At 43.3% G+C, this 27,644-nt stretch overlaps 1 protein-coding gene across 1 annotated transcript in view; it reads left to right on the top strand.

Annotated features, from left to right (window-relative positions):
• The window catches only part of DNAH14 (dynein axonemal heavy chain 14), a 584,657-nt gene that overhangs the window by 41,294 nt on the left and 515,719 nt on the right, over window positions 1-27,644 (top strand). Inside the window, exon 8 of the mRNA XM_067564773.1 lies at window positions 8,703-8,867. Within this exon, the coding sequence (XP_067420874.1) occupies window positions 8,703-8,867 (165 nt within the window). The remainder of the gene's footprint in view (window positions 1-8,702; window positions 8,868-27,644) is intronic.

The following is a 27,644-nucleotide window of genomic DNA, read 5'->3' as shown; positions in this document are numbered from 1 at the left end:
TGCGCCGCTGAAAAAGGGAAGATGTCTAGGATTTTCCGGCGGAGGGTATCCAGTGTAAGTGTAATTTAAGTGAGAAATGCTGACCTATGCTTATTTCGACATTTGAAGACTGCTAAGAGTTTGGGGGGTTCCGCAATTATTTATGGAGTTCAAAAGGGTTCTGTGGCCAAATTTAATTGAGAAACACTGCATTAGATAATTATAGCATTACTATAAGTAATCTGATTACATATGCAAATGAAAATTTTGCACAGAACCTGCTTCTGCATGCAAAACATTCCTTCATATTGTTAAAGGCAGGATCAAATATATACCCTGCAGTATATTATATGCCTTGCAACTTTTGATTCAAAAGCCTATTTCTCTATGTAATTGTAGTTTTTCTATGTCTCTACAAGAAGCATAATAATTTGATGATAAAAATGCAATTTATTCACCTTGTATTTATATCATTTAATTGATTAACCCGTACAGTGCTCCTTTAACGTAGGTATAGAATCATAGAAATGTGGGGCTGGAAGGGACCTGAAGGTGTCATTTAGTCCATCCTCCTATGCTGAATCTGGAGCCAAGTATACCTACACTACCCTTACAAGTGTTTGTCTAACCTGTTCTTAAAAAACCTCCAACAATGAGTATTCCGCATCTGTCCTTGGTAACCTAATATTTAACCTAAATCTGTCATGCTGCAGATTAAGCTGTTTACTTCTTGTCCTACCCTTGGTGGACTTGGGGAACAATTGTTTGCAGTTTTGTTGTATCCATGTTGATCCCACAAAATGAGGGAGACAAGGTGGATGTGGTAATACATTTTATTGGACCAAGTTCTGTTCATAGAAGGGACAAGCTTTCGAACTTCAGTGAGCTCTTCCTCAGGTCTGGGGAAGGTAACTAGGGGCATGTCTATACTTGAAAAGCTGCATTGGTATACCGCTGTAGCGCTTTAATGAAGACGCTCTAAGCCGACAGGAGAGAGCTCTCCCATCACCATAGCTAATCCACTTCTCCAAGAGGTGGTAGATATGTTGGCAGGCAAAGCTCTCCCGTCAACATAACATTGTCTATACATAGGCTTAAGTCGGCATAACTGTCACTTGAGTGTGCATTTTTCACACACCTGAGCAACGTAGTTATACTGATACAGATCTGTAGTGTAGACATGGCTTTAGTCCATGTTTTTTTTTTTTTAGTGTCTAGCAGAGTTATGAATGTAAGTTTCAAGGCTCATCTTTTGAAGGTGTTTGCAGGTTTCCTTTGAGGATGAGGACTGAGAAGTCAGATATGGAAGAGAGAGATCATTCTGTGAAAAGTTTGCCCATGGATGATAGGATGTGTTTTGTCTTTTATCATTTTTCTGTGTGAGTTCATTTGAGAGCATGGTGCTTGTCTGGTTTCACCGACATAATAGTTGTTGGGGCATTTGATATACTGGGAGAGGTACACCATATGTTGTGACAGGCATGTATAGGACCTATGGATCTTGAAAGATTTGTTCTGGGGGATATCGATCATCATAGCAGTGGAGATATATCTGCAGGTTTTGCATCTGTTATATCAGGGTCTGGTGCTGCTTTCAGTTTGTGGATCCTAGTCTGTGGGGAGCTTGCTTCTGATGAGTTTGGCAAAGTTGGGAGGCTGTTTGAAGGCCAGAAGAGGGGATTCAGGAAAGATTGCTTTCAGGATGTGATCTCCATCAAGTATGGATTGTAATTGTTTGATAGCCTTTGTGGGGTGATGGGTGACAACCAGAGGTGTATGATAAACAGCAGTAGATGCTTACAGCCAGGCACTCAGATATCTCAGAATGTCCCCCGAAGAAATAGTCTGGGACTCATACCGTAACTCATTTAAAACGGCTTTCACAAAACAAGGACACTCCACCAGAGAAGTAGATTGCATCATGGAACTGGCTATCCAGATATCCTAAGAGTGCTTCAGTACAAGGGGGGAAAAAAACCAACTGACCACACAACACGTTAGTATTGGAAACAGTTGGATTGCAAATCTGCTGTGTCCTTATCCCCAGATTTCAACCATAACAGACTTTATTCATTAAGCAAGAGAATTTTAACTGTGGACACAGGCATCAAACGGGGGAATTTTGGAGGGTGTTTAGGAAGGGAACCATGAGTGGCTTTCCTCATTCCAGGTTTAGCATTACGTGGGATAGCAACACAACCAGCAATGCAACAGTGGTGGTGACCTGCAATGGATGTGCCATCTTTTCTTTCCAGCCTGAAGGCAGAAGGGATTTCACGAGCATGAAGTGAGAGTTTGTAGCTGTTTTGGAGGAAACGTTTGTAGCATTGGAAGGGCAGGTTGAGACACTGCTGATAATCAGAGAAGCTGAGGAATTCCTAGACAGCCAAGTTTGGGAAACACTGGTAACTCAGGTTCAAGGAGGAATGGAGCTAGCCACCAAAGAATCAGAGAAACAGGAAGTCGAAGTAGTGACAGTGACATTCTACATGACTGGACACAGATGAGCATAGGCAGGTTGTGGCCACCAGAGAGAAGATGACTGGGAAGAATTCTGTCTAGTTGAAAGCTTCTAATCAATATCAGATCCTCAGCATGAAAACGATGGAAGATACCAAGATCTCAAGATCCAGCAGGTCCAAGGGAACTGAGATGTATGGGACTCACCTCCAGATAGCACCTCAACCCAACCTGTAAGAAAATCAAACTTGCCCACAAAGAGTTCTCCTACTGTCCAAGGAAGAAAGACAATCCTTGTTGGAGATTCATAACTCAAAAAAATCCAAAGAACATAATGCAATGGAGAGGCAGAAAACAGGGTAGTGTGCTGCTTTCCTGGAGCCAAGACCTGAGATATTACTCTAACAATGTATATTACTTCTGAAGTCACAAGCAAGGTTCCATTGGTATTGGTTCATTTCAGCACTAATGACTGCGTTGTGGGATATCTTGCAGATAGTCGATGACTTCAGGGAACTCAGAAGCATGTTGAAGAAGAATGTCCAAGTGTTCTTTTCTGAGTTCCTTCCTGTCCATGAGCAAAGGGAGACAGTTTCTGAAAGTGAATCACTGGCTAACCTAAGTAGTGTAACGTGTAAGATTTTGATTTTGTGGAATGCTGGTTCACTTTCTAAGGGGAGACGGACCTATATAGTTTGGATGATCTCCATCTCAGTAAAAAGGAAACCAATCTCCTTGAGGATAGGCTGGTTATATTAGTTAAGAGAGGGCTAAACTAATATCAAAAGGGGAGGGTAAAAAGAGGGACGATATGAACACTCAGAACAAAATGGAGAGGTTGAGAACAAAATTAGTCAAGAAACCAAAAGACATGATGAGAAGAAATTGTTTAATTGCCTTTATGCCAGTGGTATCAGGCTGGGTAACAAACAAGAGGAACTGGAATTGTTCATTTGTGAGCATAAATTAGATCTAGTTGGTATTACTGAAACCTGATAGAATGATTTGCACAATTAGAATGTTAAAATCAATTGCCATAACCTATTTAAGAAGGATTGAATGGGCAAAAGGGAAGGAGGAGTGGCACTCTGTGTTAAAAACGACATTACCTGTTTTCGAGTCCCTGATAATTTGGAAGAAAATGATCTTGAATGCTTATGTGGATCAATATCCTAACAGAGAAATCACATGATGGAGTACTAGTTGGTATCTGCTATAGACCATCAAATCAAACTAGGGAACAGGATGACTGACTCCTTACGCACCTATCTACAAAGTTTAGGGGAAAAAGGTGCTTGATCATTGTGGACTTGAATTTGAGTGGCATATGCTGGAGGTCTCATGCTGCCTCTATTAAAACATCCTTGGAATTTCTTAGTATTATAGATGATAATTTCCTAACTCAGAAAGTATTGCAGCCTATATAGGGGAATTCTATATTAGATAAATAGGAGATAAATAAGAACTCATCACAGAACTAAAAATGATAGCTTAGGTAAAAGCGATCATGACTTGATCACATTTATAATGTTCAAACAGAATAAAATCCAGACCAGTAATATATCTATACTTGGTAACTTAGCACAAAGTTCAGTTGACGACAACAATTGGTCGTTCAAACATTGACCTGAGCAAAAGAGCAACAAAATAAGCCTACATTTTCAGGGCCAGTAAACTAGGTAGATTGCACCTGGGGCAATGATCTGCCAATTGAATGTTTCAAGGCCTCTCACGATCCGTGTGTGACTACCTGGAGAAAATGTTGAATATGTCCAACGTTGATGTCCTTACCTTCCAGGAGATCCATGTCGCAAATGAAGAAAAAGCCCACTGCTACAAAATCAATGGCTGTAACCTCATACTGAGCAATTACTACCTAAAATATGGGCTGTCAATTTACATAAAGCAAGATGTCAACAAATATATGGTCCTACCTCCTACAGTACACAAAGAAGCAACTACAACCTCTGAGCATTGGCAAGCTTACTGTCGTCAATGATATAAATCACCTGGTGGACAATGGCCTCAGCCAGCTCTGCTAAATGTACAAGAACCCTGCTATATTTGTGGGTTACTTTTTAATAGTCTAGGTGTGCATGATGGAGCTGTTTTGCCCAAATGATCACTTTTGGCTGGTGTTGGATTGCAAGTCACTTTGGTGTTGAGTGCAGAGGTGATGAAAGATTGTTGTCCTTGTTGTGTGAGTGGGGACAGCAGAACTGTGCTTGGCAAGCCCTGAGTGAAGGTGGTCACCCTCAAATGAACTGCACTGGGGGTTGGGGTGCCAAAACCCAGTGGAGAGGAAAGTGGGTGGGGTCTCTGCCTAAAGAGTCCTAGACACCATTTGACCCTTCCCCTCTACACTGTTTAATGGAATCGCCTTTGTGCAACAGTGGTGAAAACATCCAATCCATGAAACAAATCATAACTCAGTTCCCCATATATGGGTTCAGAGGTGCAATGGATGATATCCGCAATGTCACAGAGGAGGCCTGGAAATGATTAATGGACCTACATCTGTATTTATAGAATGTTGCTCTGCAGATGCCATATGTGCATGAGAAAGGTGATTTAGAAAAAACTCAAAAAGCTGAAAACTATTATGAGCCAAATCTGCTGGGAGGAAGAATTTAATCAGAAAATATGAATGATTATTGATGGTAACCCTTTTGCCAGGTGGAGTTGGCAGTGACAAGGGCCAGGTTCAATATCTAGGGGTTCCTTTTAACAATACAACACAGAATCGGCTCGAGCCTTCACCCAGTAATCTGGGAAAATTACACACCAACCCAAGTACCGAGTCTGAGTATAGAAAAGAAAACTTAATAAAAAGGGGGAAAAGAACCCAGCATTGATTTGGGGAAATGCCATAAGCATGATTGGCAAGCATATGCCCATGAGCAAAACACCCACCCGAGAATACGTTGAGCAGTGTCCTTTGCGGTGTGCAAGTCCGACAAACAAAATGTTCCCTTAACATGCGACTCCAGTCTTCCTCTACTGCACCACACTCACAGTTGTTGTCTTTCGTCAGCGAAGACCTAGAGTTCAGAGGTGTGTTTGCATGAGTTTGTCTCCCACACCAGTGGTGGTGGACGGGAAGGAGGCATCGAGCATTGCCTCTGCTGCTGCTGCTTTATTGTTCACTCTACATTGCTGACTCCACCACTCTGTTGTTCTCTCTGCTGCTGACCACTGTGTTGTCCGTCACTCTGCTGCTGCACTGCTGGCTGATGTGTTGTCATTCACTCTGGCTCTGTATCGCTCTACTGCAACCTCTGTGATATCTTGAGGTCCCACTACTTAACACAGTTGGTGAGTTCAGCATTTAGTTGGGGAGCCTCACTACTAGGACACGCTGGTCAGTCTCTTTCATAGGAGTCACTGCCCCACAGTGGGAAATTTTGGGTGGACTTTTGTACATTTACGTTCTCCTGCTGTAGCTATACCTTGATAGGTAGCTGGAGGTTCAGTGTTTGCTAATATGGAAAGCCACGGTAGAAGAGTTGATTTTAAAGTTCCCATGATAGTTCACATAATGTGATTTAGCTATTTAGCTTGCCTATCCACAAGTTGGGTACTGCAACTTTGTGTCCATACCAATGCATAGCACTTTGCAACTGACTATGCCAGGGCCAACACCGATGTTTGTAGCACCAGGGGAATTGATCCCTAGCTTGTTCCTGCTAACTTTTGAATAATGGTGATGCGAATCTTCACTTTTAGAGGCTACCTTCTTGAGGTGGTCATCAAAGGTCAGTGTGTGGTCAAGAATGACACTGAGATATGTTGGCTTTGGGTCATAATGCACAGTTTCACCACAAAACTCAACAGTATGTTGTGCAATTCTGTTGTCAAGGTGTGTGTTCTGTCTGTGTCTAGGGTAACCACCTGAAAATGCCAAGGTCAGGGTAGTCTGTAAAAGGAGAGCAGATTCTCCCAACACTGGTGGGTGACACTGAAGTCAGACTTCGCAACCAGCCACAAACAATGCTTCTGATTCCCCACAATGGGTATCAAGAAGCTAAAATAAAAATATTGACAGTCCCCTTTACTTAATTTCAGTCTCTGGCTTCCAGTCAGCAACTAGGTCCAGTAAAGAGATCAGTTATTTAAAACTCTAAGCTCTTTACCAAACAGGTTTCTCCTGACCCTAAAGGGTCAGTCACAGTACCAGATCAATATAAATTTGGATCTTACCCAAAATACCATGCTGCCAGCCAATTCTTTAGTAATTAAAACTAAAGATTTATTATGAATGGAAAGAAACAAACTATAGGAGAAGTGTTAAATGATTAAAGCAATCAGACACATACAATTGATTTGAAAGTCCATATATATCAGGTTTCTAACAGAATTGTGGCATTTGCAGGCTTGTATTATCCCTCCGGTGTACTTCCAGTACCTGGATGAATCTCAGTCCTTTGTTTCACAGCTTCAGTTCAGTTCAGTTGTAGATGAGCTGATCCAGAGGTAGGTGAAGACTGACGACCGAAGACAAAATGGATGTGGTGCAGCTGCCTTTTATGTCTTTTTGCCTTTGCCATGCTGCTTGTGGAAATTTACAGGAATTAGATGGAGTCCAGAGTCACATGAGTAAGTCCTGTTGACTCATCAGGTATATCCCTGGCTTCTCCCCCTGGGCCCATTGTACCTGTGAATTTCTTAATGGGCCATTAAGCAGGCTAGTGCTGCAGCCATCCTATCTGGGATGTCGCCCAGAAACACAGTACAAGATGAAATACAAATGCAAACACATCCATAACTTCCATTACACATATAACACATGAACATAAACATCATCATCTTACTTGGCATATTATAGCCTTTCTTACGGTACCTGACATGGCATATCTCTCATGAATTATTATGATTTTGACATATTGATGTTAATAATATATAATATAATAAATGCCCCTCCCAGTCCAGCCAGCGTCACAAGGTGAAAAGTAGAGACTACCAATTTACTTGTATTTATTCTCAACTGCCACTTTTGGAAGTACTCTTCCATGATCTTAAGGTCAGGTGTAAGGGTCACTTCAAGTTCTTTAAAGCTTTGGGCATAAGTTGCGAGTGCCAGATCATCAACATAGACAAACCTTTGCACTATCATTTCAGGCATATCACTTGTATAGACATTGAAGAGTGTTGGGGCGAGTACAAAGCTTTGTGATTGCCCATTACTCAAAGTGTGTGGCTTTCAAGTTTGACCTCTGAGGTATGGAGTGGATGCAAAGAAGCAATATGCTTTTAAATATAGCTAAATGTAAATGTATACCTCTAGGAACAAAGAGTGTAGGCCATATTTACAGGATTGGAAACTGTATCCTGGGAAGCAGTGACTCTGAAAAAGATTTGGGGGTGATGGTGGATAACCTGCTGGATATGAGCTCCCATTGTGATGCTGTGACCGAAAGAGCGAATGCAAGCCTGGGATGAATAAACACAGGAATCTTTGAAAAAGAGTAGAGAAATTATTTTACTTCTATTTTGTATTGGTGTGACCACTGCTGGAATATTGTGTCCAGTTGTGGTTTCCATAATTCAAGAAGGATGTTGATGAATTGGAGAGGATTCAGAGAAGAGCCACGAGAATTAGAGGATCAGAAAACATGCCTTATTGTGATAGATAGGAGCTCAATCTATTTAGCTCAACAAAGAGAAGGTTAAGGGTGACTTGATTACAATCTACAAGTATCTACATGGGGAACAAATATTTGAAAATGGGGCTCTTCAGTCTAGCAGAGAAAGATATAACATGAGCCAGTGGCTAGAAGTTGAAGTGAGACAAATGCAGATGGGGAAATAAGGTAAACTTTTAACAGTCTGAGTAATTACCCATTGGTACAATTTACCAAAGGTTGTGGTGGATTCTCCATCAATGACAATTTTTAAATCAAGATTGAATGTTTTTCTAAAAAATGTTCTCTAGGAATTATTTTGAGGAAGTTCTGTGGTGAGTGTTACACAGGAGGTTAGACTAGATGATCACAGTTCTGGCCTTGGAATCTATGAGCATTTAAAAACTCTCCTGTCATGGAATAGAAGAATAACTGTTTAGACTAATGTTACTTGAAGAGCTATATGGTTTAATAATAAGTAAATTTTCAGCTAATCTGATGCCATTATTCACCATTCTGTTTTTTAGTCAGTCTGTTGTTTGAATTTATATTTATCTACTTAAGGTAAAGTACATAATCAATTTGTATTTATGAAAAATAAGTGGTACAGTAACATCTAATATGTGTATCCTTTTCTAACAGAGACCTTTATTACTGAACGATAATGGAGAATATGTATATTGTCTGAGAAGAAACAGGAACAACCTTAAGTCTCCCTATAATCCATATGATCTTCAAGTTGTCTCTGCAAACACAGCAAGACATAATAAAGAATATTGGACTGTTACTGCTTCATTTGTGTCCAAGGTATATATTTAAGAATTTCAGAATTTACATTCACAGTAACTCTGGAGTTCTGAAACTTTTTCATAGGATATACCCACTCTGCTTTTCATTTATGACCTCACAACATCCCTGTGGTAATTACTGCACTTGCATATGTAAATCATACAGTGTGGCACTTGGACACTTCTGTTGTCTGGGCCACACATACAGATTAATGAGTTTGTTACTGGCTTTAAATTAACAGAGCTGCATCATTTTTCTCAGTCATAAGAGGCTTCTGCTCTTAAATCCAGGGTCTTGGGTTTGATCCCTGCTGCCAATGACCCATTTAGGGGAATCCACATTACCCTTGTATGAAAAAGTACTACTGGGAAAGTATTTAGGGTGGAAAGTTCCAGAGGGGTAGCTGCATCTGACAAAGTGGGTTGCAGCCCACGAAAGCTTATGCCCACAGAAATTTGTTAACCTTTAAAGTGCTACAGGACTCTTGTTATTTAGGGTGAATTTTTCAAAACTGCTTGGCATTGACCTATATCTGCTTCCTTTTAAGTCCATGGTAAAGCTCTCATTGATTTCAGTGGAAGCAGAGTTAAGCTAATATGGTGCATTTTTGAAAATCTCAGTGTATTTTTAGCTGCCTTTTAGTGTGATTTACAACTGGAAATAAGGAGGGGCAGCCATTGCCGTACGACCAGTCAGCTGTCCATGGACCACAGTTTGGCTAAGCCCTGTTAGAAAAAGAGCATTGCCATCATCCGTAGAATCTGTTCTGTGGTGCTGAACTTGATGAGAAACCTGGGTTATTTTCCTAAAGCTTGGAAGGTCTTCTTTAGCATAAGTGCTGGAAACTTGTAGTTTGGAAAGATAGGTTGAATGACCTCATAGGTCATCATCTTCAAGGCACTGTCCCTATGGGTGCTCCACTTCAGGTGTGCACATGCCCGTGCATTTTCAATCAGATTTTTGTGAGCAATATCTGTTGGTCTACACTGTGCCCTAGACATTCTCATACCCTGGTACAAGAATGTACAGGGAGGGATGGATCTACCATCGCTCCAGTCCCACCTTGACCCCTAGTACTGACACCCATAGCTTCTCCACTGGAGACAGGAGATGATATTGCCTCAGGCATTTCCACCACCTTCCCGTTCAGTCTTCCTCCCTTGAGGATGTTCCTGCGGATGAGACTCCATGTACCAGTCAACTTACCTGTCAACCTTGGCAGGAACATCCCTGGGGCCCCACTCCTTTCCCTTAGGCCCTGCAACATTGGTCTCTTTGGACCCCTTCTGCCCCTTATGTGGTCAATTCTATAAGGTGCCCCCATGCAAGAGGATCTGCTAAGATAAACAACCACTGGCCCTTAGGATTCTCTTCCCTAGGAAGATTCTCCAGAGAAGCAGGAGTGAAGGTGAAACCCTCATCTAACAAATCCTCAAGACGGTTATGGCCCCTCAACCATCCTCCATGGAAGAGTACAAGGCCTTTCACAAGTTAAGGAAAAGAATCACAGAGGCCTTGTTGATCCCCTGAAGGAAATAGAAGAGTCAAAACACTCCCAGGTGGATATTTTGCATACTTCCCCTCAGAGCAAGATTGCCTTGCCTTCCAGTGATGCTTTACTATCACTAGCCTATATGATATGGGAAACACTGATGACCATCCCACGCACATGCAAAAGAACTGACAAAAAGTTCTATGTACTGGCCATGGATTGAGAGTATCTTTTCTCCGATTCCACCCGCAACTCTTTGGTAGTTGATGCTGTTAATGAAAGGAATCGGCGGTATCGATCCAGATTGATCCCCCTTTGAAAAAGAACGTATGTGCCTGGACCTTCTTAGCCACAAAAGCTATTCTTCAACTGCTCTGTAATTTATGGTTGCCAGCTACCATGCCTTGATGGTGAAGTATGACTTTATGAATTAAAGCAAATTCTCAAGAGTCATTCCTTCCTCAAGGTATAGTCAGCAATCAACAGGCCCCAATCCTCTTATATTTTGTGGACCCATCAATGCAGAAAAGTCTACTGTGACACCTGTACAATTCATAGACTTCACTTGAGCCAGTCTAGGCTCTGCAACTGCCAGATCATAGGGGCTCCAGATAAGTTTGCCACTATGGCCAGCCTCATTTTGACACTACAACAGAACCCACAAACCAGAGCGAGGGTTTGTCTTTAACTTTTGGGCCGTGTGATAGCTTGTTCATTTGTAACACCCCATGCAAGTCTGCACTCTTGGCGTCTTCAAGCCTGGTTCAGAATTGTTTACGTTCTTAACAAGCAGATTGTCCAAATGTGTAGCTATACCAGAGTGTTCAACTCCATCAGCTGGTGAAAAGACCCCCATGAGATTCATATGGGAGTTCCGTTCATGTGCCTGTCCCTTCCATCAGCCCCCCCCCCCCCCAAAAAAAAAAAAAAAAAAAGTCACCACCATTGATGTCTCCCTAGTATGTTGAGATGCCCATCTCCAGGACATCACAGCTCAAGGCAAACAGACTACCCAGGAATCATCAATCCACATCAACTTTCTTTAACTCAGGGCAGTTCGAGATGCTTCTCGTCACTTCCTATCGATCGGGGTCATTCAGTCAGAGTAATGATGAACACTAAAATGGCCATGTATTCTATGGATCTCCAAGGAGGAACAAGATCTCAGTCCTTATGTGCAGAGTCAATAAAGCTATGGAATTTGTGTATATCACACCGCATAGTCACCTCAGTGTTTTTTCTGCTGGGACTGCAAAACACGATGGACTATCTGAACAGGCATTTCCATCGAGACCATGAGTGGGAGTTGACCATTTTGGTCTTTCAGGAGATTTGTCTTCCTTGGGATTCATTGGAGATAGATCCTTGTGCAATGCCATCTAACATGGAGTGCTGGTATTTCTGCTTGAAGGAAGGACACAATTACAACTCATGAAAAGACACCCTTTTTTCCCCTTGGTCTCAAATCCTATGTATGTTATCCTCCAATGCTGCTGCTCCTTTAGGTTCTGAATAACTTGAAACAAGAAAAATCAGTGATGATCCTTACTGCACCATCATAGCCAAGTTAGATATGGTTCCCATATCTTTCACTTGTCTCTGCGACTACCTCTTTACCTTCTTCTGACTGTAGACCTTCTGATGCAGGTATAAGGCATCATCACTCACCCCGTCCTTTTGTGGATGCATCTTCAGGCCTGGCTCCTCAGTGATTCTTGGGTGTAAGAACAGAATTGCTCTATCAAGGTTCAGATGTTTCACTGACTAGTAGAAAATGCACTGCAAGGAAGTTACCTTCAAAAGTGGAAGTGTTTCTAAGTCTGGTGCACTTAGCTGTCCGTGTCTCCTTTCAAGTCTCTCCTCATATACTTACTTGAATACTTGCTAAATTAAAAATCTCTGGGTTTGTCATTGAGCCATTTTAAGGTTCACCTGGCCTTCTTTAAAGCCTTTCATCCACCTGTCAAAGGGTTTTCAGTATTTGTGCATCCTGCCACTGTGAGATTTAACTGTCTAGCCTTTTTGCAAATGTGAGACCCTTTTCCACCTTGGGATCTTAACCTGGTTCTCAGTGCTTTGAGAGAACTCCCATTTGAACCCAAGGGGAGTGGTTCGTTTCTTCATCTGTCTTTCAAAACTTGGTTCCTTGTAGCTCTCACCCTGGCCAGAAGGGTAGGGGAACTAGGAGCTCTTATGGTTGATCCACAGTACGTGGCTTTCTACAGCAATAAGGTGACTTTACATCCCTGTAATCATTTCTTACCCAAGCTTTCAACAGACTTCCATGTCAATCAGGATATTCAATTACCAGTGTGTTTTACTCCAAGCCTCAATCTTTGAGAGAGATGTCCAGTCTCCTTAACTCTGGACTTAAGAAGAGTTTTTGCCTTTTCTATTGATAGGACTAAGCACAATAGGGTTTCCCACAGACTGTCCCCTTCACAGAGAGAATGAAGGGACAATTGATTTCCACTTGTGACACACTGTACCCCATGTACACCCTTATGGTGTGATTTGTGTATCATTCATGTTCACTCTTATAGCGTAACTGTGTATTTTTTTAATGCAAAGCGTGTCATGTAAGGTGTTTTTGGAATGCTCATGACATTCTGAACATTATTATGATAATATGCTTAGTGCAATGTCACATATGTAGTTATGAAACTCTACTATTTAATATTCCTAAATATGTTTCACACACGTCTTGAATAGATCCCGGCAAACACAAAGCAGAGTGAGGGTTCATGCCTTGCAGAGGCATACATACAGGAACAATGGACTGGCCAGAGCACCTGATAAGGTGATGCTCATTTGACTCAAGTGAAGGAAATCATGCCCATTGCTGGACATGGCTGATCACCTGACCCTAGGGGGTGACGAAACATGTTAAAGGCAGATGCATTTTTGTCTCAAGCTCTCCCTTGGAATCCATCTGCAAAGCAACAACAAGCGACTGAGCCTGCCCATGGGGGGGGGGGGAGGGTGGTCAGTCCTGGTTGAAGGAGTCAGCCAGCCTGTGTTGTAAACTAATATCAGAGACTGAAAGACCACTGAAAACATATTCCAACAATGGGGTTACCACACAATTGCTCTATTTACGGCAACAATGAATCACAAGTGCTGTTACTTCTGCTCCAGAGTGGGTTTGGGCAGAGAATTGATGGGAGACACGTTCCTCTTCAGTTGGAATACAGGTCTCCTTTATGCATTGCCACCCATTCCCATGATATCCAAAACCATACACAAAATACGCAAAGACAAAGTGAAGGTGATAATGATAGCACCAGCATGACCCAGACAAACATGGTTTACTTACCTGACACAAATGTCAATTCACACGCCAATCTCTCTCCCACTATTCGAGAATCTTCTCTCCTAGGACAAGGGACGCACTGGCCATCCGCATCTGAAGAAGTTACATCTAACAGCATGGTTCCTAACTAGTTCCAACAAACGGAACTACAATGCTCAGAATCAGTGAGGCATATTTTACAGAATAGCAGAAAACCTGCTATTAGGAAAACTTACCTCCAGAACTGGTGTACATTCTCCTTATGATGTCAATAGAGACAAATCAATGCAGCAATAGTGCCTATCCCCATCCTACTGGACAACCTCCTGGAAATAAAAAAAGCAGGGCTATCAATGAGTTCGCTTAAAGTACACCTAGCTGCTATTACTACTTTCCGTGATCTTGTAGAGGATATCACAATCTGTGCACACCCAACTGTGAAACATTTCATGACTGGTATACAGAACGTGTATCCTGATATATATCCACCCACAGTACCTTTGGACCTCAGTTTAGTCCTAAGGACCATTATCAAACCACCATTCAAGCCTTTAGTGAATTGCTGGTTATTACACATGTCAATGAATGTATAATTTCTAGTAGCAATTACATCGACACGATGCGTAAGTGAGCTCGCAGCACTTATGGCCCAGCCACTGTACACAGTATTTCATAAAGATAAAGTAACGCTATGACCTCATTCTAAATTTCTCCCCAAAGTGTCATCAGCATTCCACCTTAACCAAAACATTCATTTACCTATGTTTTATCCCAAACCCCATGCTAATACACAGGATATGGCCCTCTATATGCTGGATGTCAGACGAGCCATTGCATTTTACCTAGAAAAAACAAAACCCTTTAGGAAATCTCCTGAACTTTTTGTGCCCATTACAGAATGCTCCAAAGGCGACGCCATATCTGCCCAAAGGCTATCAAAGTGGGTTTCTAGCTGTATCCACACATCATACACACAGTCAGGGGTAACACCACCCAAAATGGTCAGGACACGTTCGACTAGATCAATGTCCAAATCTGCAGCCTTCTTGCAAGACCTATCAATCACGGAAATATGTAAAGCAGCTACCTGGGTTGTGACCCACACTTTCATAAAGCATTACACAATTGATCAGGCAAAAAGACATGATACAGCAATCGGACTTTCAGTACTCTCATCCATTCAACTTACCATCTCTGAAGTTCCCTCTGCCAGTTGAGAGCACTGCTCGAGAGTCGCCTGGAGTGGAGCACCCACAGGAACACTACTCGAAGAAGAAAAAAGGGTTACTTATATTGTGCAGTAACTGATGTTCTTCGAGATGTGTGTCCCTGTGGGTGCTCCACTACCCACTCTCCTCCCCTCTATTTCAGAGTCAAGCGTTGTGGCTCTTTGGTAGAGAAGGAACAGAGGGTGTCAGGTCATGCACGTGCTGAAAAGGCGCCAACGGCACCATGAGATGGGGACGGCATGTACACAACTCAGACGGGCATTGCTGACAAAATCTCCGATCAAGGATGTGAGGATGCGCCAACACCTGCAGTGGAGCACCCAGCGGGGGACACATCTCGAAGAACGTCAGTTACTGCAGAAAGTGAGGAAGCCTGTTTTCCTGTGTCCCTCTATCTGACAGCTTCCCTGCCGTTTATCTTGATATCTCTGAGACACTCTGTATTCCCCCCTGCACCCACAACGCCCACAAAGCCGGTCATGTAAATGGTGAGTGCCACCTGGCCTCAGGAGCTAGAATTACTGCATTCACTTGGACTAGGGGGGAATTAACCCCCTTCAACCTCAGGCACTGATTTTTCAAATGCTTAGTAGAGCTATATTTGTAACACCTTGGACCCTCTTCCTTCATAGGTGAGTTGTAGTGGGTTTTTCTAAGAGACACGGCTTCTGGGGGGTCGATCGTCTGTTTTCCCATCCACCCTCTTTCTTCACAGAGGTAAAATGGGATCCCCCTTTAGAACTGGGTTTATGCCCCTTCCTCTGAAGCTTATGGCCCATAGACATCTTTGCTTGCTCAAAGGCATCTGCATTGCAGCCATTTCTCTCAGATTTCAAATCCTTATCCCACAGGCTGTTCCTCACATCATTTGTACAGATGCTTAGACATTTTTCTTGCACTGTGAGGTCAGAGAACTGGTCATATGTCTCAGTACCCTTACCCTTGACCCACTTCTTTAATAAATTGCATAATTTGTAAGCATATTTGCTATGAGTTATGCCCGCATCCCTCTTAAAATGTGCAGAATGAAGTTTAGAAATCTTAAGAGTAATCTGAAACCTCTGCAAGACAGCCGTCTGAAAGGCATCATACTTTGAAGCCTCCTCAATTGGCATTTCATTAAACACAGACAAAGCTTTACCACACAGTTCTGCTATGAGAGTGGGAACACGTTGCTCCTCAGGAATCTTGTGCTCCTTACAGAACTTTTCAAAAGTGGTGAAGTACTCCTCAGTGCAGTCTGTCTTTGTAATCAGGACACAGCTTATCAAAGCTGGATGTTTTAGGTGTGGAGGGAGACTCTGGGGCACCTGGGATCCTCCCCATGTTTCTCCAACATCTGCAGTTGGTGTTCTCTCTCCTGTTCCTTGTCCTCCAAAGGTGGGCCCTTTCTTCAGCTTTCCTGGCTTTCTGTTCAGCTTATTTGACTCTCCCTGCTGCAGCAAAAGTTGCTTCTAGCTGTTTTATCTCCAAAGCATGTCTGTGGGCGGCTTCCTCAGTTTCCCTGGCCTCAGCTGCTTCTTTAAGCTTCATTTCTGTCTGCCACGTTTAGAATTCACATTCCTTCTCTCTCTTGGGCCTGCAGCCTGACAATTTCCAATTTTGCAAGTGCCACATTACAAGACATTTTTATGTTTCCCTGTGCTTATTTCCCTCACCCAAAATAAACAAACAGAAAATAACAAACTGTGATCTCCTCCTGACTGTTCTTAGCCACTGCACTTAAGGCTCACTTAAAATCACAAATACCAGTGCTTAAAGTGTCAACCTCATTCCGAGCAACAAGCTGTGCATATACCCTGTGCTCGCTGCGCCACTGTGACATTCCCCTCTGCAGTCTGGAGTGGTATATCACTGGGTCACCCAAATCCCCCCACTCCTGGAGCCCATCTTGCACTTTCCCTGCTGTGTGAACCCCCACTCCTGGGTCAGTTGACTCACAGCCTCTTGTAGATAAGTGGCTCCTATTTTAGTGAATGACTGCTTCTGGCCAGTCACTCATGGGATTATATAATGATGGACCCCCAGTCAACATCCCCATTCCCAGATGCAACCCTAGGAACTGCCATTTTACGGAGTTCAGTGCTGCCCACTGGATTCTGCAAGCTTATTGTTAAGTCACTTTATCAAAGAAATTGATATGCACCAGCTTTATCGCTCTAAATGAAGTCTCTGTACACACTCAAGCCACATGTACTACTATAGATAAAACAAACAAATATGTTTAGGTACAGAAAAATTTTAAGTGATTATAAGTCAGATAATATGAGTCAGATTGATCAGAAAGAAATAAAATCGTAAATCTCATTCTAAACTAAACATTTCAGCAGTCTTTCAGTCTTTGATGTTAGCTTACCAAACAGGCTGGCTGACTCCTTCAACCAGCCCCCCCATAGGCAGTCTGCTTGCTTGATGTCGCTTTGTAGATGGATTATAAGGGAGAGCTCTAGCAACAAAAATGCCTCTGCTCTTAATATGTTTCCTTTCTACTCCTTGGGGTCAGGTGATCGGCTATGTCTGGCAATGGGCGTGATTTCCTTCACTTGAGTCAAATGAGTATTACCATATCAGGTGCTCAGGCCAGTCCATTGTTCCTGTATGCATGCTTCTGCATGACATGAACCCTCACTCTGCTTTGTGTTTTCCTGGATCTATTCAAGACATGTGAGACACACATTTGGGAATATTACATAGTAGAGTTTCATAACTATGTATGTGACATTGCAAGAAATATACTTTCATAACAACGTTCAGTATGTCTTGAGCATTCCAAAAACACCTTACATGACACACTTTGCATTAAACAATACACAGCTACACTATAAGGATTAACGTGAATGATATACAAATCACACCATAATGGTGTACATGGGGTACAGCAAGTCACACCATCCAAAGACTATCAAAATAGGCTTCAGGATGCATTTTGGCATGTTACATCTTCTGGAGTGCATCTCCCACTTAGAATGACTGCCCATTCTACTGGGGTTCAGTCTACCTCTATAGTCCTACTCAAGAATGTTTTACAAGGCCTCCATCTGGTTGTTTGTGCACATGTTTTCTTGGCACTACACCATTGTGCATGCTTCCAGTGTATGCAGCCTTTGGAAAGGCAGTTCTTCTTCAAGTGCTTGCTCATGTCGATTCCAAATAGGTGTGCGTGTGCCATATGCAGTCGTTGGAAGGCTTTTCCCTTAGCAGTATCCGTTGGATCAGTACAGGTGCCCTTTGGGGTGGTGCCTCCATGGTGCTGTATGTATGGCCCGCCAACCCTCTGCCTCTTCAGTTACTTCTTACCGCCTATGATGGTCATTGGAGCTTCTTGCCTTCTCTTGTATTGGCACAGATTCCTTGAGTGGTAGATAATTATGGAACCTGTAAATAGTAGATTAGAATTAGTTAGTTAGTACTTAGTTAGCATTAATAGTGAAGTTTCTTTTGGGGAGTTGCCCCCCATTACATCCTGGGAACCAGGGCATACCTTTGTCCCAAGGATTCAAACCGTGCCGCACCTGCTATAAACCTATGCCAAAGGGCAATCCTCAGGAATCCTGTCTGAAGTGCCTAGGGGAAGCCCATTGCGCGGACTGGTGCAAGATCTGCAGAGGATTCCATCCAAGGACCAAAAGGGACAAGAGAGTCAGATTGAAACACCTCCTCATGAAGGCAGCTCTCCGCCCCCAACCAGGCCACTTGGACTCGGCACCCATTACCTCGGTGCGGAGTGTGCCAGCATCTCTTAGAGAGACTATGGCACCAAAGAAATATTCGGCACTGAATACCCCTAGCACTGGCAAGACCTGGCACCGATCCCACTCTCTGGTGTCTCATAAGAGTCAAAAGAAAATTGATAGAGGGCGCTTGTCTACAGCAAAGGTTGTGGGGAGAGATGACAACCGTGTGTGTCCTGTGATGGGGCACCCAGCACCTTCCCCACCAGGGCTGGCACCATCAACTTTGGAGCCACAGAGGGTGCCGTTGAGTCTGGTGTTGATGGATTCACCTGTAAGGAAGAGCTGCACTCACCTTCCATGCCAGACACATTTGAGGTGGCTATGGACCTGATAGCCATGACAACACAGCAGTCCCCTGTGAGGATGAAGGAGCAGGAATGAAGACCTCCGGTACCACAGGAAAGCGCAGTGCCGTCTAGAGGTAAACCTACCATAATGCAGAACTTATTGCCCTATTCCTGGCACCATCCCACTTGGCACTGCCGTGGTCTCCACGTTCAGAGTCATAATCTTCTGGCTCAGAGGCAGAATCCTATGCCTCCAGCCACAGCTGTTACTGGTATCAGGTACGCTGCTACAGTCAAGAGAAGAGGCAAGCCCCCTTCATCGGACCTTGGCAAGTGCAGTGGCAGATGCCTGTGCAATGACCATTTTGGAGTCCATGGGCATACCATGAGGCCCAGAGGTCCACTTCTAGTCATTCCTATTCGGTCACCTCACAAGCATGGGCTTTCCTGCCACCTGAGGTTTGCTTATGACCTCGCAGTGGATGATGATGGTGCCAAGGCGAGCGCAGAGTATGGTGTGGAGATCAGCACCAGGGCAGACTCCAGCACCAAACTTGACAACCTAGTGTAAGGGGAAACCTGTGACCCAGTCAGCCAGGAAGGCCTGGTTCCACCCGGGGCGTCGTCATCTTCCTCCCCTGATAAGGGCAGTGGCAGGGACTTCGGGTGTGTCACCACCAGTGGATAACAGGGCTCACCAGGAGCTGCTACAGCTGTCTGGCCAAGAACCTAGGACTACAAGTGGAGGAAGTGTGGGAGTCAGAGGACCCCGTGGTAGACATGTTGGCACCAGAGTGCCCCTCTAGGGTAGCATTGCCCCTCATAAAAATCAATCTAAGCCACCACCAAGACACTGGTAAACACTAGCCTCTATCCCCCTTACAGCTAAGGGGACCAAAAGACAGTACTTTGCCCCCTCCACAGGGCATAAGTATCTCTTTACTCACTCACAGCCAGGGTTGCTGGTGGTACTGAATTGGCCTCCTCGGTACCTTTCTCTGTAATTGAGGTGTACTGTTCAGGATTCTTCTGAAGAGAACTCATAGGGACAATAGCTAAAAGAAGGAGAGGCTACGGACCTATACAATAATTGGAGTTCTTTGGGATATTTTGTTCCTTGGTGTGACCCACTACCCGCCCTCCTTCCCCTCTGCTTCAAGGTCCTTGCCTCTGGACTTTCATGGTTGAGAAGTAACTGGCACGGCAGTGGGTCTGCTCTTCCCTGTTTACCTTTCTACTGGAGCATGAGGATGTGTATATGGACCTTGCATGCATTCTGCTCCTTCACCTTCTGGTTTCCTTCCCAGTTTGATCCCCACTAAGGCTATGTCTACACTGCCAGTGGTCCCTCTGGCAGTGCAGGATTGATTTTGCGAGTTCGATTGAGTGGCAGCAAAGACTTGCTCAATTGAACCAGGAAGTCGACTCTGTAAATCCATCCTGGCAAATAGTGCTGCGTCGACGGGAGGGCATTTCCTGTCAGCACAGTGCAGTGGAGACACCGCAGTAAGTAGACATTAGGAAGTCAACGGAAGATACGCAAGTTACTGTATATGGCTTGCATATCTCCCATCGACTGCTGCTGAAATCCGCAGCCAGTTTAGACCGGGCCTAAGATACATAGGGTTGGTAGAATTCATTTTTTATTTTTTAATAATTTTGATGGATGATATCGATTTATTTTTAATCACTTTTTATTTTTATCAATTTAAAACTTCAGTTACACACAATTATGGGTTTTGAACTTTTTTCAATTTTTATTGAATTAAATTTCCACAGTTATGGTAACTTGTGAGAGGTTCAGACTAATTTAATGACAGTGGATGCTGAGATTCAAAAAGTTTTATAAAGTTTTATAATAATTAAAACACAAATTGTCAACATCACATGTCAAAATGTACTGATTAAATATCTGAAAATCAAACTCTAAGTTCTCAAACTGCATTTTTCTTACTTTGTCTATCTGTAATTTTGATATTGATGGAAATAATCTTTCCTTGGTTTGTGTGTATGGTGAACTCGATGTTTACTGACAAAAATCTAATCTTTCCAAGCCTAGTGAGACAGTGGGAGATAGTTAACAGAAGGATCTGAGTTAACTTGTCACCATTGCAGCCAATTCATCCACCAGTTTTGTGTTAAAGAACCAAGTTTTTCCTGAAAGGTTGTTTGCAAGCTTACTTTCAAGAAATTTGGGAATCTACATATGTGGGACTCATTTTGCTCATACAGTAGTGTAGCTGAAGAGTTAACTGCATTGAAAGTAGTGGAGTTAAAATGGTATAAAAGTGATTTTACATCGGACTCACTGTATGCTAACTTTGAATTTTGCACAATTTTTTTCTTTTTCTATTTAATTAATGGAACTGAATATTCTCAGCTGGGTAGCTCAGTGTAGGTCTACAAATTTCTACATTCTTTCAGTATTGTTTTAATTAGCATTTCTGTTAGCCTTTATTCATCAAAGCAGTCTTTAGATTTATTTTTCTTTCCTTTTTCTAATGGTGAGTAAGAAATGGTGGGAGAGGTAGATTGAACAATAAATATTTTTTTAAACTGTCAAATTAAAAAGACGAGTTGTCATAGGGTTACTGTGATGCCTTAACCTAAGATTAATTTGATGCCCTAACCTAATTCAGAACTCCTCCATTTGGACTCGTCTAATATAGCTATTGTTCAAGGTATCACTTTCCTTCCCTGGGGGGACTGTTGTTTGTCTAATGTGGTCTTTTTGTACATTTTAGATCAAACTAAGATATATATGTATCAGTATTTTTGCAGTAGTGGCATTGATAATTATCATACTTTTATTTTACCTAACAGTGCTGTGTGACTAAATTATTTTATGCAAAATTACATGAAAGCATCAATAGGGAGATACATTTTCACCTAAAATCTGCCTTTGATTCTTGCTGTTGCAACATCACCTTTGGAGAAGAGATTAATTAAACTTGGTAAAGTAAACCAATCATTCTTGGTCCATTTTTCCGGTGTGCGAATGCTGATGAAAATCCTATAGCAGTGTTATAGCTGTGAAATTCTCAGCAGAAGGTAGCATATGTGGTTAATTGTCCTGGCATAACAACGTGGATCCTTTTTTAACTCTAACTATCCTATGATTCTTAAGATTCGATAGAATAAAAACAAGCAAGAAAATGTACAGGTAAAAGTGCTAATAGTCATCAATACCAAAGCCCAATTTGGAGCACTTTTAGGACACAATATTGGTTCTGCTGTGAAGTCACTGTGGGCTAGCCTGATTGATTACTTTGGGCTCTTTTGTTCCTGTAGGGTGGAAAACAATATCTGCTTCAGTTTAAATTCTCAATTCCCTTGCTTTTGTGGCTTCAAATTTGGCACAAAATACTTTTCTTGATTATTTTTGTTAACTTATCAAACTTAATACACACACAATTTTTAGTGGAACCTTGTTTGTACTATGGAGTCCTGGGAGATTGCCTTTTTCAGTAGACTAACATTTACTGACTGTGCTTTTATATTGTAGAGACAAGGTAGGTAGGGTAGTATCTTTTATTGGGTCAACTTCTGTTGGTGAGAGAGAGAAACTTTCAAGCTTACACAGAGCTCTTGTTCTTTTGTATTACTTTTTATGAAAATTTTATTCACTTTGGGCATAAAAGAGGAACTCCTGATACTTTTTCTTTATTAAAAAAACAAACTACTAGATGATGATGATGATGACCTGAAAAATGATGTTCTTCTTAGAATGTTTGTCCATGTATATTCCACTGTTAGTATGCATGTGCCCAGTGTACTTGAGTTCAGAACCGTTTGGCCAGTATTGTCCATTGCAGGCCATGCCTGCACCCTGAGTATCTTCATGCTTCCACTCGAGGACATGGGTGGGGGAAGCAACCTCAATCATTCTTCCTACTAATGTAGCCCAATATGCCGTTGGCCTTCTTGGCAATAAGGGCACACTGTTGACTCATATCCAGCTTTTGGTCCACTATAACCCCAAGTCCTTTTTTGCAGAACTGCTGCCTAGCCAGTTTGGTCCCTAATCTGTAGCAGTGTATGGGATTCTTCTGTCCTAAGTGCAGGACTCTGCACTTGTCCTTGTTGAACTTCATAGATTTTTTTTTTTTTTTTTGGCCCAATCCTCAAATTTGTCTAGGTCACTCTGTATCCTATCCCTACCCTCCAGCGTATCTGCCGCTCCCCCCGGCTTAGTGTCATCTGCGAATCTGGTGAGGGTGCAATCCAACCCATCCTCCAGATCATTAATGAAGATGTTGAACAAAACCAGCCCCAGCACCAACCCCTGAGGCATGCCGCTTGTTACCGGCTGCCAACTAGACATCAAGCCGTTGATCACTGCCCATTGAGCCCAATGATCTGGCCAGTTTTCTATCCATCTTGTAGTCCATTCATCCAACTCATACTTCTTTAACTTGCTGATAAGAATACTGTGGGAGACTGTATCAAAAGCTTTGCTAAAGTCGAGGTATATAATCTCCACTGTCTTCTCGACATCCACAGAGCCAATCATCTCATCATAGAAGGCATGGTCTGGTTGGTCAGGCATGACTTGCCCTTGGCGAATCCATGCTGACTATTTCTGATCATCTTTCTCTCTTCCAAGTTCCTCAAAATTAATTTTTTGAGGACTTGCTCCATGATTTTTCCGGGGACTGAGGTGAGGCTGACCGGTCTGTATTTCCCAGGATCCTCCTCCCTTCTCTTTTGGAGGGGTTTCCTTGAGTTTGGTCCCTGTGGACTTGCTGCTGAGGGAGAGGCAGGAGGAGGATTTGCAGTTCTCCTCCATGCCTGAGAGATTTGAAGTGGCAAGGGAGCTGATTGAGGACATGGCCCCGCCGCCTCCACCTCAGCATGACCGGGACAAAGCACTGGCACTGAGAAAATCTATGGTGCCCTCCAAGGGCAAGCCAGCGATGATGGCCGGGTCTCACTTCCCACGGCACCAGTCTCCTGCACTGTCCAGCACGGCATCCCTACAGAGCGAGAAGTACTCATAGACCATCAGGTCAGAAGGGACCATTATGATCATCTGACTCTGAAGCAAATTCCTTTTCTTTGAAGCACAGCCAGCACCATAGTCGGCATCAGAGGGGAAAGACAGCTCACCCCCTTTCGATGCACTGGCCCCCTCAATGGCAGTGGCCATTATGGACCCTGTGGACATACCACCAGGTGCAGGAGTCCCAGTCCGGCAGATCACACTCCTTCGTTTCATCTGAAGGGCAGGCCAGGCCAGGAGACCATCTCATTTGGCTGGAAGCATATAGCATGGCACCAGGGAGGGCTCTGTTCCCAGCACCAGATTTCCTCCATAACCCTGGCGCTGAGGATGAAGATCTGGCACTGCGTGACCCTTCTGATGCCACGGGGCAGGAAATGTCAGAAAGTCCGCTCAGAGCATCTTGCTCCTTATTCCTGGATGAGACCATGGTGGGAACGGTGCCTGCGCTAGTACTTGACAATAGCTGAGCGCATCAAGAGATGCTTCATAGAATAGCCCTGAATATGGGCCTCCAGGCAGTGTGTGTTGTAGAGGGAGCAGACCCAATGGTGGACATCCTGGCCCTGGAGGGTCCCTCTAGAGTTGCTCTACCGCTTATAAAATCTATCTGGGAGACCACAAAGACCTTATGGCAAACCCCAGCCTCTCTACCTCCTCCAGCGAAAAAACTTGCTTGTGAGAGGGGTCCTTGAAGAGGGCCAGGAAGGGTGGAGGATGGGAAGGTGAGTGAGATGAAAATTGGAGCGAATATCCCAGTTTCACCATGTGTAGGACACATCAATTTGATATGATCTGGGACCACGCATGGCAGAAGTGGGATAGTCAGCCCAAAAATAAATGGAAGGGTGGATCCAGTACATTGATTGGCGTGCCAATGCTTTTCTCATCCCATGGACAGGCCAGCTCTTCTATGCCTTCTCTCCAACCCCACTCATCCACAGGGTCTTGCTGAAGATAAGGCAGGAAAAGTCTGCCATGCTACTAGTAGCCCCCCACTTGACCCCGCCAGCATTGGTATACCACGCTCCTCAACCTTTCAGTGGACACTCCGATCACTCTACCTTTGCTCTCTGATGCAGGAGCATGGCACTTTTCATCACTTCAACCTTGAATTGCTGCACTTCACAGCATGGAAGCTCCATAGCTGAACCACCTAGAGCTAGCATGCTTGGAATCAGCTAAGGAGGTCTTCCTCAGCAGTAGGAAACCCTCCACTAAGGACACTTACCTAGCTAAGTAGAGGAGGTTTTCAGTTTGGGCAACTCAGAAGGACAACTAGCCCATACTGGCATCAGTCCTGACAATGCTGGACTATTTGCTGCATCTGAAGCAACAGGGACTATCTGGTTTGTCAGTTAAGGTCTACCTGGCGGCCATTTCAGCATTCCATCCATGGGTAGCGGAATGCTCAGTCTTCATTAATCCTTTGGTTGCGCGCTTTCTGTAGGGGCTGGACAGGCTGTATCCTCCTATGTGCTTGCCAGTCCACCAATGGGACCTCAACCTCTTTCTGTCAAGGCTGACGGGACCACCTTTTGATCCCCTAGCAACATTTTCGCTTCTCTACTTTTTCTGGAAGGTGGCCTTTCTAGTAGCCATAACTTCTGCCAGTAGAATATTGGAGCTTAAAGTACTCATGTCAGAACCTCCCTATACAACTTTCTTCAAAAATAAGGTTTAGTTTTGCCCTCATCCTTCCAGAGGTGGTCTCCCAGTTCCATGCGAACCAGGACACATTCCTCCTGGTTTTCTTCACGAAACCTCATAGTAACAGTAGGGAGCGTAGATTGCATTATCTGGACGTCAGGTATGTATTGGCTTCCTACATTGAGAGAACCAAGTAATCAAGAAAATGACTCTGCTCTTTGTAGCAGTAGCAGACAGAATGAAAAGGCTACCCGTTTCCTCTCAAAGGGTTTCTTCATGGATTACTTCGTGCATCAGGACTTACTATGACTTGGTGAATGAGCTATCCCTGGCAATAACATCCCATTTCCTGAGGGCACAAGTGTCCTCTGCAGCTTTCCTGGCCCAGGTTCTGATCTAGGGCATTTGTAGAGTGGCAATATGGTCCTCTTTTCACAGCTTCGCTGCCCACTATGCCATCACCCAGCATGCTAGAGACGATGCTGCCTTGGCAGGGCAGTGCTCCAATCTGCGGGATTTTGAACCTTCGATCCCTTCTCCTATAGTCTAGCTTGAGAGTCATCTACTTGGAATCGACATGATCAAGCACTCGAAGAAGAAAAAATGGTTATTAATCTTCTGTAACTTTGAGATGTATTGCTCATGTCCATTACAAGCCCCACCCACATACCTTCTATCAGACCCAGCCAGGAAAGAGAAACTAAAGAGGCAGCAGGTCAGCAGGGCTCTATATAGGGTGCCATGAAGGCGCGGCTTCAGGGGACACTAGAGCTGACCCTACAGGTACCACGAGGGGAAAGCTTTCTGGAGGACTGTGCACATGGCGCCCACACATCTACTTGGAATGGACATGAGCAGCACATCTCGAAGAACAACAGTTACAGAAGGTTAGGAACCATTTTTTGTCCACCCAATCCTCAAGAGGCCTTCATTATATGCAGTCGACTTTGCCAATTACTGCTTGGTGTCATATTTCCCATTCTTGAGCAAGCTAATATGAAAGATAAAGAAGAGCTGTCCTAAAGTGCATCTGTGAAGGATTAAGGTCACTGCCAGAAGACAATCAGATTTCAGGCCAGGATATGGAATTGAAATGATGCTGATTGATCTTCACATTTTCATGGACTCGCTTTGACTTCTTGTGTTTGATTCAGTTATCATAGAATGCTGCTATTCTCAATAGTTTGAATCCTTCCATTACGACTTCACTCAAAGGGTCATGGTGAACAGCTGTCACTCTGCTACCAGAACCGTCACGTATGGAATATTGCAAGGCTCACTTATCTCTCTGCTCCTATTCAATATTTACATGCAGCCACTAGAAGAAATTGACACTATTTGCTCAGTTACCAATAAATATGCAAACAGCTCTGTTTATCCTTCACATAGGCCCTGATTTAGGTAAGCATCTGTATACGGGGAGGGTGTTTAAAACTCACTGAAGTAAATGGGGTTTAAGGATATGCTTTCCTATTTAGGGATGGCCATAAGCACATGCGTAAGTAATTTCTTGAATTGTGGTCACAGTATGCACACACCATAATCACACAGCTATCCCAGGGTTTGAATAAGATAAACACATGGTTGATGATGAACTGGTTGAAGTTAAACCAAAGCAAGGTCAAGGTTTTGATATATTGGTTGGCAGAGGAGAATTAGGTAAAAAAACTTGCTGAAGAACTGGCTTGCCCTGATGTTGCCATCAGTCAATGTATATCCCGAAATAATCAAGGTAATATGAATTCTAAGCATCTTAATGGACTCTTCACTGATGCTGAACTCATAACACCAGTGTTTCAAGAGAGATCTGCAACTCAGCACCTGGGAGGCCATATCCAAAAAGTGTGCTTGCATTTCTTAAAGAACAATTACTGATAAGTAACCTCTTTCTTAGCAGAGTCTTCACTGAGATGACGCTTTGGTCCCTCTTCTGAGTTGATACAGTTAATTTATAACCCTCTATGAGTAGCTGAAATTGTTCCTTCCAGTTCGTTACTTTGCATTTGTCACCCTTGAACTCAGTCTGCCCCCATGTTGTCAATTCGTCTAATTTGGTTAAGTCCTTTTTTAAGTTTTTCACAGTCTTCTATGGACTTGATTAGCCTGAAT

Source organism: Emydura macquarii, unplaced genomic scaffold, assembly GCF_026122565.2.
Source record: "Emydura macquarii macquarii isolate MOO-44397 ecotype Brisbane River unplaced genomic scaffold, CSIRO-AGI_Emac_v2 contig_2676, whole genome shotgun sequence".
In the NCBI taxonomy this organism is placed as follows: domain Eukaryota; kingdom Metazoa; phylum Chordata; order Testudines; family Chelidae; genus Emydura; species Emydura macquarii.
The sequence above is the reverse complement of the archived record's forward strand: the minus strand, read 5'-3'. Positions and strand labels throughout refer to the sequence as shown.